Below are 12500 nucleotides of genomic sequence, written 5' to 3'. Positions count from 1 at the left end.
AATAATAATAATAAGGAGGAGGAGGAGGAGCAGCAGCAGCAGCAGCAGCAGCAGCAGCAGCAGCAGCAGCAGCAGCAGCAGCAGGAGGAAGAGCAACGACCAAGCCCAAGAAGAGGACCCCCTGCCTTCACCTTGGGCAGCGCGAGGCCGAAGAAGAGCGAGAATCCGAGGACGAAGAGGTTCCTGGAGGAGTTGAGGTCGACGAACTGCAGCGAGGAGAGTCCGACAGCCGAGATCATGGCGAACATGACGCAGAAGACGCCGCCCACCACAGGCTCCGGGATGGTGACGAAGAGGGCGCAGAACTTGCCCAGCATTCCCACGACGATCATGATGACGGCGCCGTACTGGACCACGCGCCGGCTGCCCACCTGGAGGATGAGGGGAAGGGAGGGGGTGAGGCGGTGTGGGGGGGGGGGCGTAGAAGGGTGGAGTAGCGGGTCGGAAAACATGGGACTGATGATGGTAGACGAGATTGTTTGAAGTTGTGTGTCACTTTCTTTCTATCTCTCCCCCCCCCCCTCTCTCTCTCCCTTTCTCTCTCTTTCTCCTCCTGCCTCCCTATCTCTCTTTACACACACACACACATATGTCGAACTCAGCCCGTCCATAACATCATATGCCATCACCAGCGGCCTTTACCATTCCCTGCAGGACACACGTGCAGACTCTCCCCTAAACACTAACCCACAGACAGGCTACCCCTCCCCCCCCCCCCCCCCCCGCCACAAACAAGCCCTCGAGGCCGACCTTGGTGACTCCGATGGCCCCGATGTTCTCGGAGTAGGAGGTGGTGCCGTTGCCCGTGCCCCACACGCCGGCCAGGATGCACCCGATGCCCTCGATGCCGATGCCGCGGTTGACGGCGTGGGTTGGCGGCGGCGGCGCCCCTGGGGAAGGTAAGAGGAAAGAGTGACTGCGAGTACGGCAGAAAAGTCTCCGGCTCGTGAGGATAATAGGTTATGTTAGGTTAGATTAGTTAGATTAGTATATATATATATATATATATATATATATATATATATATATATATATATATACATATACATATATGCACACACACATATACATGTATCTATATCTATATTTATCTATCTATCTATCTATCTATCTATCTATCTATCTATATGCATGTATGTATGTGTGTGCGTGTATTCATATATATATATATATATATATATATATATATATATATATATATATATATATTTATATATATATGTTTTTATATATATATATATACATATATATATACATATATATATATATATATATATATATATATATATATATATACGTATGTATATACATATGCATATATATATATATATATATATATATATATATATATATATATATATATATATATATATATATATGCATATATATATACACACATATACATATTTACACACACAGCACATATATTCCCATTGCTTCCTCTCGCCTCACCTGCCAGCCTCGCGCATGCGTAGTAATCCCCGACGCTCTCGATCATGGACGCGAGGACGCCGGCCAGCATTCCGAACACGCCCGCCACGGACACCGTGGGCGTCCCCCACTGGCCTGAATAAAAGATGAACTCCCGTTAGGCTCGACGTGAACACAGGCGAGGCCACGTTCGTTCAGAGGGGAGTTGAGGTTGTGATTCATGGTTGTGGGACAGGCGTGTGCGTGGGTTTAAAGGTCCGGGAGGAGAGGTCTGGTGTGGGAGGCTGGGATGTGGGAAAGTTCTGGGACGTGAGGGAATGGTGTCTAGCTTGAACCATATTCATGTTGACAAATATAGAAAAGGTATGAATGAGAATGAATATCTTTACAATACAAGAGATTTGTTTGATCAAATACATCTCTTGTATTATGAGGACATTCATTCCCATTCATACCTTTTCTACAGTTGTGTAACTTCTTGCGTTAAAATATGTGAATGGAGTGTGATTATTTGTGCGTAAAAGTTGTATCGTTTTTATATTTGATCAGCGTGGTAATCACACCCACCCACAACAAGAACAACACACACACAATAACACACGCAGACTCATATACCTACACACCATTAAATTCACGAACATGCCTACATTCTCCAATAAACATGTATGAGTGTCTAGTAACCTGTACATGGATCCGATCCTGTAATACTCCCTATCTTCACCCCCCCCACCAAAAAAAAAGATGAAAGCAAAAAAATTACGTCATTCCCTCAGTTCCCCTGAAAAAGTTACACCCCATCACCCCTCCCCCCCTCCACTCCAAATTACCCCCACTACCCCAAATATTCCCTCCCCCGCCCTCCAAAGTACCCCTCCCCCACCACAAATCGCCCCTCTCTCTCTACCATCTCCCAACCTCCTTCTCCTCCCTACTCCACACACCTCTCCCTCCCCCCATCCAAACTCCACCCCTCCACCTTTCCCTCCCCCCTTCCAAACCCCACCTCCCCTCCCTTCCACCTCTCCCTCCCCTGACCACCCCAACTCCCCCCTCCTCCCCCCTTACCCCACCCCTCTCCCGCCCCCTTACCCCACCCCAACCCACCCCTCTCCCTCCCCTCACCACCCCAACCCACCCCTCTCCCGCCCCCTTACCCCCACCCTAACCCTTCCTCTCACCGGGGTAAGGGACCCTAAACCAGGGAGAGTTGTCGAGCAGGTCCGTGGTGAGGTCCGTCCGTGCCTTGTTGTTCTCCGACAAGGCGCCGCTGGCCGTCAGGATGCCACAGAAGCCCCACGAGATCAGGATGGCGAGCAGGACCTGGGAAGGATGTTCATAATGATCGTAATGATGAGGTTGATTGTGAGGATAGTAATGATAATGATGATAATGATAATACCGATAATAATAGTAATTATAATGATAATAATGATAATGACAGTAATTATAATGATAATAATGATAATGATAGTAATTATAGTGATATTAATGATAATGATAATAATGATAGTAATTATAATGATAATAATGATAATGATAGTAATTATATTGATAATGATAATGATAGTAATTATAGTGATAATAATGATAATGATAATAATGATAGTAATTATAATGATAATAATGATAATGATAGTAATTATAATGATAATAATGATAATGATAGTAATTATAGTGATAATAATGAAAATAATGATATTAATTATAATGATGATAATGATAATGATAGTAATTATAATGATAATAATGATAATGATAATAACGATGATAATAAAAATAATATTGACGATATTGATAATAAAAATAATATTGACGATATTGATAATAACAATGGCAACAATAATGATAGTAACAATAATAATGATGACGATGATAATAATAACAATAATTATATTAATAATAACAATAATGATGATGATAACTATAATAGTAATAATAATAATGATAGTAATAATATTATCATAATGCTAATAGTAATAATAATAATAATGATAATAATATAATAATAATAATGATAATAATAATAATAATAGTAATAATAATAATAATAATAATAATAATAATAATAATGATAATAATGATAATAATAATGATTATAGTAATCATACTTCTACTACTGATGAAGATGACGAGGAGGGCCTGCAGAGGGGGAAGGGAGAGGGGGGGGCGGGAGATGTGAGGGGGCAGTTAAGAGGGGAAGTGTGAGGCAAAAATGGAGGGCAGTTTTAATTCCATTTGTTATAGTGGGTATTTTTGCTGTGGCATCCTGCCTCTTTATTTTGCTTCTAAATCAATATAAATGTGGCGAGGAAATGACGAATGTGCAAATAATACCCCCCCCCCAAAAAAAAAAAAAAAAAAAAAAAATCTAATACTGAGTTAGGAGAAGAAGAAGGGGTAGAAAAAAAAAACAACAACTGGAAATGGGTAAAAAGAAATGAAAGAGAAAGTAAAACGAAGATGAAAGGGGGAACTGAACAGAAACAAAAGAAAGGAAAAGGGCGCATTCCTCCCGGACGTAAATTCGCCACACAACACCCTTTGCAACGCGACTTCAGTGTTAAATTTTAGACCTTGCAAATATTTCCACAACGCCTTTCCTCCTTTAGGTCTATTGCAGCCACTTGCACTTCTCTTATATCACTTTCATTATCTCTTATCACCGATGATCATTATCTTCAAGCAAAAAAAAAAAAAAAAAAGAAAAAAAAGAAAAAAAAGAAAAGAAAAAAAAAGCCTAAACATATTTCAACCAATCATTTCGGTGAATTGCAAATGATACGTTTAATACAATTTATTGAAATCTAATACTTGAATCACTTTGTAATTCAAAGATAGTTTCCAGTCACAATAAAATGCAAGCAAAATGTAAGAATAATAATCAACAAATAACAAAACGAGTATCAGAAACACGCACGCAATAACATCCAATAAAAAAAGAAGAAATCCCAAACAAAACAAAGAAAACCTGAAACCAAACGAACATCCACCGACACAGAAAACCGACAAAGAACCAAAGGACATAATACAAAACAGGAAAAAATATCAATATATTTAAAATATAATAAAAATAACAAAAAATCTATAGTAATGACATTGCAAGTAATAAATCTATAGTAGTTATATTGTAAGTAATAAATCTGTGACAACAAAATTATAACACAAAACAAACAAACAAACAAAAAAAAAATACGCACAGGGAAGAGCTTAAAGATGTACACGGACGAGAAAGAAACCCCCTTGTCCTTGCTGTACGTGGGAACAGGGACCCCCACGTTCCTCAGGTACTGCGAGAAGAGGATAAGCAGCGCCATCGTCCTGCGGGGAAGAGAACGGGTCACGTGACGCATCCGGAGGAATCCCTTGTGTTGTGATAATGCTATAGTAGTGGTATTGTAAGTAATAAATCTATGGTAATGGTATTGTAAGTGATAAATCTATAGTAATGATATTGTAAGTAATAAATCTATAGCAGTGATATTGTAAGTAATAAATCTATGGTAATGGTATTGTAAGTGATAAATCTATGATATTGTAAGTAATAAATCTATGGTAATGATATTGTAAGTGATAAATCTATGATATTGTAAGTAATAAATCTATGGTATTGTAAGTGATAAATCTATGGTAATGATATTGTAAGTGATAAATCTATGATATTGTAAGTAATAAATCTATGGTAATGATATTGTAAGTGATAAATCTATGGTAATGATATTGTAAGTGATAAATCTATGATATTGTAAGTAATAAATCTATGGTAATGATATTGTAAGTGATAAATCTATGGTAATGATATTGTAAGTGATAAATCTATGATATTGTAAGTAATAAATCTATGGTAATGATATTGTAAGTGATAAATCTATGATATTGTAAGTAATAAATCTATGGTAATGATATTGTAAGTGATAAGTCTATAGTAATGATATTGTAAATAAAAAATCTATAACAATGATATTATAAGTAATAAATCTATAGTAATGATATTGTAAGTAATAAATCTATAGTAATGATATTGTAAATAATAAATATATGGTAATGATATTGTAAGTAATAAATATATGGTAATGATATTGTAAGTAATAAATCTATAGTAGGGATATTGTAAGTAATAAATCTATGGTAATGATATTGTAAGAAATAAATCCATAATGATATTGTAAGTGATAAATCTATAGTAATGACATTGCAAGTAATAAATCTATAGTAGTTATATTGTAAGTAATAAATCTGTAGTAATGATATTGTAAGTAATAAATCTATAATAATGATATTGTAAATAATAAATCTATGGTAATGATATTGTAAGTAATAAATCTATAATAATGATATTGTAAGTGATAAATCTATAATAATGATATTATAAGTAATAAATCTATAGTAATGATATTGTAAGTAATAAATCTGTAGTAATGATATTGTAAATAATAAATCTATAATAATGATATTATAAGTAATAAATCTATAGTAATGATATTGTAAGTAATAAATCTATAGTAATCATATTGTAAGTAATAAATCTATAGTAATGATATTGTAAATACAAAATCTATAATAATGATATTATAAGTAATAACTCTATAGTAGTGATACTGTAAGTGATAAATCTATAGTAGTGATATTGTAAGTAATAAATCTGTAGTAATGATATTGTAAGTAATGAATTTATAATATCAATAATGTAAGTGATAAATTTATAGTATATATAGTAATAAATCTATAGTAATAATAATGTAAGTAATAAATCTTTAGTAAAGATAGTGTAAACAATAAATATATAGTTCCATTAATGTAAGTAATAAACCGATAGTATCAATAATGAAGGCAATAAATCTATAGTAATAATAGCGTAAGTAATAAATCTACAGCAGTGATAAATCTAGGTAATTCCCCAGGCCCGTGTAAGTAATAAAACTATAGTATCAATAATATAAGTAATAAATCCACAGCGAAAATAACATGAGTAATAAATCCACAACGAAAATAACATAAGTAATAAATCCACAACGAAAATAACATAAGTAATAAATCCACAACGAAAATAACATAAGTAATAAATCCACAACGAAAATAACATAATAAATCTACAGCAGTGATAATTATAAGTAATAAATAAACAAAGGAAATAATACAAACAGGGAAAAAAATACCCTGACTCCCCCCCCCCAGCAGTGATAATTCTAATCCCCCAGGCCCGTGCCCCCCCCCTCCCCCCCACTCACATGAAGGAGACGCCCCAGTGCAGCGAGGCCTTGTCGGCGGCCACCTCGAACAGCGACAGGCCGACGAGGGCGACTGTCGGGGCGATGGCCAGCGGCGTGATCCACGTCAGCAGAATGCCAATGATGCCTGAGGGAGGAGCAGAAGAAATACTTATAGGGCTGATTTGCCTTTTTTATTATTTATTTTATTATTATTATTTTAGGAATTTATTTTATTATTTTTATTTTAGGAATATCCCAGTGGTGATGCCTGAGGGAGGAGCAGAAGAAATACTTAATAGGGCTGATTTGCCTTTTTTTATTATCTATTTATATATTATATTTTCTTGGGAATATTTCAGTGGGCGATGCCTGAGGGGGGAGCAGAAGATAATCCGTAATAGGGATGATTTACCTTTTTATTATTATTATTTGTTTATTTGTTATTATTACTATTTTAGGAATATTTCAGTGGCGATGCCTTAGGGAGGAGCAGAAGAAAAAACTTAATGGGGCTGACATTTTTTATTGCATTTATTTATTTATCATTATTATTTTAGGAATATTTCAATGGTATTGCTTGCGGGAAGAGTGGGAGAAAAGGAGGACTTAATGGGGCTGACGATTTTGTTTACTTATTTATTTATCTATGTATTTATTAATTTATTATTATTATTATTACTATTTAAGGAATATTTCAGTGGTGATCCTTGCGGAAAGAGTGGGAGAAAAGGAAAACTTAATAGGGCTGATCTGATATTTATACGTTTATCTATTTGTCTATTAATCTATCTATCTATCTATTATCATTATTATTATTTTTAGGAATATTTCAGTGGGATGCTTGCGGGAAGAGTAGAAGAAAACTTTATCATCAACATCATCATTGTGATTATGATTACTATCATCATTAAAATTACTATTGTCATTATCATTACCACTATTACCATTATCATTCTTTTTGTTATCCTCATCAGCAGCATTTCTTTGCAATCAATGATCTGAGATGCACATAGCCCAGGCCTCTCCACCTCGCCCATACCCTTGGAGTGTAGTCCAGGGCGGCAATGAAGAACAAAAGCCTCTGGCATGACGCAACTGTTTTTCCCACTAATGTGTTAGCGTTTGGCTCTGTCCTTGTGTCAAGGTGAAAACTTGTTCTGCCGACGCGGGGTTGTGCCTGGTTCTCTGAGATGGTGTGTCTCTACTCCCTTCGTTGCTTGTGTTTTCTTCGTTATCATGCTGGTATGGTTTATTGTCATTGCCTTTTTTAGCTTCCTGAATCTTCTTTTCATCACCATATCATTATCTTTGTTATGTGGTTGCCTGTCTTTTCGTTTCTATTTCTTTATTTACTCTTCATTTATTTATTTATTATTTTTTATCTTATCTTTTATTTTATTTTTTTCGTGTCACAATTATTATAACGATTATATTGATATTGAAGTATATAATAATATTGTTTTTTTGCTTCACTGCCATCATCAGTTTTTCTATCATACTTTTTATCATTACTATAAATATAATTATTACCACTATTATTATCATTACCATCATCGCCATCATCATCATCATAATTGTCATTATCATCATCCTTATGACTACCCTCCTCCTCCTCCTCATTATTATCATCCCTGTCACTGTCATGGTAAGCTTGATATTCCACGCGCGCGCACACAGCCTCCCGTAAAGCCCAGAGCACGTGAAGCCCCCGTGACAAGGTGAGCTTTCTCTCCCAAAGTAACACGGTTGTTTATGACCGCAAAAATCACATTCTTTCTCCGTTCTTATCAGTAGATATGAAAGTCCTCGGATAAGGAAACGACAGAGTAAGAATAATGATTCAGGAGCGAGGTCTTTGAACTCGATGGGAAAGAATAATACTAGGTAGATGATGATTGTTCATGGCGATGGTAATAATAATAATAATGTAATAATAACAAGTAGGAGAATATCAGCAATAACAATAAGGACAACAACAATAATAAAAAGAACAGCAATAACAACTACAATGATAAGAACAACACCAATAACAGCAATAATAATAAGAACAATAACAAAAGTCATGCTAATGCTAATGAGAATGACGGTGATAAGAGGACGACAACAAACATACCAATAGCATTACCCGAGTATTATAACAGTATTACTATTATTTCCCAGAATAGAATTTTATCTCCCTTTTTCACTAAACTAAATTGATTTAGACGGTAGGTTGAAAGAGAACTCCACAACTCTACTCTACCCCTACCCTTTATCTCTCTCTCTCTCTCTCTCTCTCTCTCTCTCTCTCTCTCTCTCTCTCTCTCTCTCTCTCTCTCTCTCTCTCTCTCTCTCTCTCTCTCTCTCTCTCTCTCTCTCTCTCTCTCTCTCTCTCTCTCTCCCTCCCCCCCTTGTCTTCAACGCCACCACTTACTGCTTACCACTTACGACTTAACCCAAACTACCACTACCACAACTACTATCGCTACTACCACAACAAGTACCAAATACGCCAAACTTACCTGTGAACCCGACGAGCACCTGGAAAATCGCCGACACAGCGATGGCACCCTGGATTTCCCTCATGCGCTGTTGCCAAACCTCCTCCCGCTCCTCCTCCGTCATGGTGGCGAGGGGGAGGTCCCGGCAGGCCTCGAAAGTGGTGGTGAGGATGGCGATGGTGGGGACCAAGAAGCTGAAGGTGCCCCCCTGGATGATGGGGAGCCTGGGGGAGGGGGGAGCAAGAGGTGAGGGAAGAGGGAGGAAGGCGTGTTGGAGATAGAATGTGTATGATGGGGAGAGAGGTGTGTGCTGGGGATAGAGGCGTAGTTTGGGGATGGAATGTGTATGTTGGAGAGAGAGGTGTGTGTTGGGGATAGAGGCGTGTGTGTTGTTTTGTCTCCTCATTTCCATATTCTAGTATGTATCACTCTCCATTTTTTTATTCTCCAACGTTACCTCTCTCCCTTACCTATTTTTTCTGCTCCCTCTCTTCCCTTTATTCGCTTCCTCTTTCCCCTTCATTTCCCTATTTCCTGTATTCCTTCTTCCTCTTCCTTACGCCCTTCCTCATCCTCGATTTCTATTCTAATCATCTATTAAATAACTCTTTTACTCTCTTTCAATTTCCCTCTTCGTTTCCTCCTTCTCTCTCTTTCGGCACTTTCTCTTTTCCCTCTCCCTCCCATTCATCTTCCCCCATCGTGGGTCCTTCTCTCCATCTCATTGCCACTTCCTCTTTTTCTTTTCTTCCCCCTTTCCTTTTCCCCTTTCTCTCCCTTTCCTTCTTTGAGTTGCATTTCCCCTACCTTCTCTCCCTTCCCCTTTTCTCTCTACCTTTTCCCTTCTACTCTCTCTCTCTTTCTCTTTCTCTTTCTTTCTCTCTCTCTCCCTCCCTCCCCCTCTTACTCCCCTTGCCTTATCCCTCCCTCCTTCCCCCTCCGCCTCCGCCCTCTCCCTTTCCCCCTCCCCCTCCTCCCTCTCCCTTTCCCCCTCCTCCCTCTCCCTTTCCCCCTCCCCCTCCTCCCTCTCCCTTTCCCCCTCCCCCTCCTCCCTCTCCCTTTCCCCTTCCCCCTCCCCCCTCTCCCTTTCCCCCCTCCCCCTCCTTCCTCTCCCTTTCCCCCCCCCCCTCCTCCCTCTCCTTTTCCCCCTCCCCCTCCTCCCTCTCCCTTTCCCCCTCCCCCTCCCCCCTCTCCCTTTCCCCCTCCCCCTCCTCCCTCTCCCTTTCCCCCTCCCCCTCCTCCCTCTCCCTTTCCCCCTCCCCCTCCTCCCTCTCCCTTTCCCCCTCCCCCTCCCCCCTCTCCCTTTCCCCCTCCCCCTCCTCCCTCTCCCTTTCCCCCTCCCCCTCCTCCCTCTCCCTTTCCTCCTCCCCCTCCTCCCTCTCCCTTTCCCCCTCCCCCTCCTCCCTCTCCCTTTCCCCCTCCCCCTCCCCCTCCTCCCTCTCCCTTTCCCCCTCCCCCTCCTCCCTTTCCCTTTCCCCCTCCCCCTCCCCCCTCTCCCTTTCCCCCTCCCCCTCCTCCCTCTCCCTTTCCCCCTCCCCCTCCTCCCTCTCCCTTTCCCCCTCCCCCTCCTCCCTCTCCCTTTCCCCCTCCCCCTCCTCCCTCTCCCTCCCCCCCTCCCCCCCCTTGACTTCGACCTCCCTCGACCTCGACCTCCACCTTACCTAACCCCGAGAGTGGCCCTCCCCCTCCTCCCTCCCCCACCCCCTCCCCCCCCCTTGACCTCGACCTCCGCCTTACCTAACCCCGAGAGTGGTCCTCCCCCTCCTCCCTCCCCCTCCCCCTCCTCCCCCCCCTCGACCTCGACCTCCGCCTTACCTGACCCTGAGAGTGGCCCTCCCCCTCCTCCCTCCCCCCCTCGACCTCGACCTCCGCCTTACCTGACCCCGAGAGTGGCCCTCCCCCTCCTCCCCCCCCCCCCTCGACCTCGACCTCCGCCTTACCTGACCCCGAAGGTGGCCCTCCCCCTCCTCCCTCCACCTCCACCTCGACCTCCGCCTTACCTAACCCCGAAGGTGGCCCTCCCCCTCCCCCTCCCCCTCCCCCTTCTCCCCCCCCCTCGACCTCGACCTCCGCCTTACCTGACCCCGAAGGTGGCCCTCCCCCTCCACCTCGACCTCCGCCTTACCTAACCCCGAAGGTGGCCCTCCCCCTCCTCCCTCCCCCTCCCCCTCCTCCCCCCCCTCGACCTCGACCTCCGCCTTACCTGACCCCGAAGGTGGCCCCCCCCCTCCTCCCTCCACCTCCACCTCGACCTCCGCCTTACCTAACCCCGAAGGTGGCCCTCCCCCTCCCCCTCCTCCCCCCCCTCGACCTCGACCTCCGCCTTACCTGACCCTGAAAGTGGCCCTCCCCCTCCTCCCTCGACCTCGACCTCCGCCTTACCTGACCCCGAGAGTGGCCCTCCCCCTCCTCCCTCCCCCCCCTCGACCTCCGCCTTACCTGACCCCGAGAGTGGCCCTCCCCCTCCTCCCTCCCCCCCTTGACCTCGACCTCCCTCGACCTCGACCTCCGCCTTACCTGACCCCGAAGGTGGCCCTCCCCCTCCTCCCTCCCCCCCTTGACCTCGACCTCCCTCGACCTCGACCTCCGCCTTACCTGACCCCGAAGGTGGCCTGCAGGAGGGTCACGATGCCCGAGACGAAGATGATGGTGGAGACCAGCTTGCCTCTCGCCGGGTCGTTGTCGTCGATGCACATGAGCGGCGTCAGGAGGAAGGGGATGGTGATGGTGGCGCCGACCATCGTCAGGTAATGCTGGGGGGGGGGGGATGGGGGGGGGGAAGAAGGGGTTGATAAATTGCTGCGATTTGATGTGATTGATGTGTGATTATGGTTTGATAATGGATGGTAGAGGGATTAAGAGATTGATGTATTGTCATTTGATAATAATGGGATTGAATGATTGATTCAGTCGTAAATCAAGATGAATCAACAATAATTGACGATAAATAGATTAACTGATTTATAGATAATATGAATTCATGATAAGTGATAGAGTTATTGACTGATTGATAAATCAAAATGAATCAATAAAAATGATAAGGAAGGTGAAGTAAGGACGATGCTGATACGCATGATCAGGTGTTTTACGATAGAATTACAATTCTAAGTTTATGCTTTAGGAATGTCAGGTGATTTACTGCACTTTAAGTTTAGGAATGTACTATTACCAGAGATAAGTCAGTCGTGTTTTGTGTTCCATGGTATAAAAACACTCTTTCCGTATGTGTACGTATATTTACACACACACACACACACACACACACACACACACACACACACACACACACACACACACACACACACACACACACACACACACACATATATATATATATATATATATATATATATATATATATATATATATATATATATATATA

General features: G+C 41.9%; 1 protein-coding gene across 2 annotated transcripts in view; it reads right to left on the bottom strand.

Moving 5' to 3' along the window:
• LOC113800810 (solute carrier family 23 member 1) overlaps nucleotides 1-12500 on the bottom strand; it is a 24999-nt gene that overhangs the window by 3770 nt on the left and 8729 nt on the right. For both annotated transcript variants that reach the window (XM_070122059.1, XM_070122060.1), the window contains exons 3-10: nucleotides 11714-11871; nucleotides 9140-9342; nucleotides 6657-6783; nucleotides 4629-4749; nucleotides 2610-2751; nucleotides 1453-1566; nucleotides 751-890; nucleotides 132-371 (exon numbers count right to left, since the gene is read on the bottom strand). In XM_070122059.1, the coding sequence (XP_069978160.1) occupies nucleotides 132-371; nucleotides 751-890; nucleotides 1453-1566; nucleotides 2610-2751; nucleotides 4629-4749; nucleotides 6657-6783; nucleotides 9140-9342; nucleotides 11714-11871 (1245 nt within the window). The remainder of the gene's footprint in view (nucleotides 1-131; nucleotides 372-750; nucleotides 891-1452; nucleotides 1567-2609; nucleotides 2752-4628; nucleotides 4750-6656; nucleotides 6784-9139; nucleotides 9343-11713; nucleotides 11872-12500) is intronic.

This window comes from Penaeus vannamei, chromosome 5 (assembly GCF_042767895.1).
Source record: "Penaeus vannamei isolate JL-2024 chromosome 5, ASM4276789v1, whole genome shotgun sequence".
Classification (NCBI taxonomy): Eukaryota; Metazoa; Arthropoda; class Malacostraca; order Decapoda; family Penaeidae; genus Penaeus; species Penaeus vannamei.
This window is presented reverse-complemented; position numbering and strand designations above follow the sequence as displayed.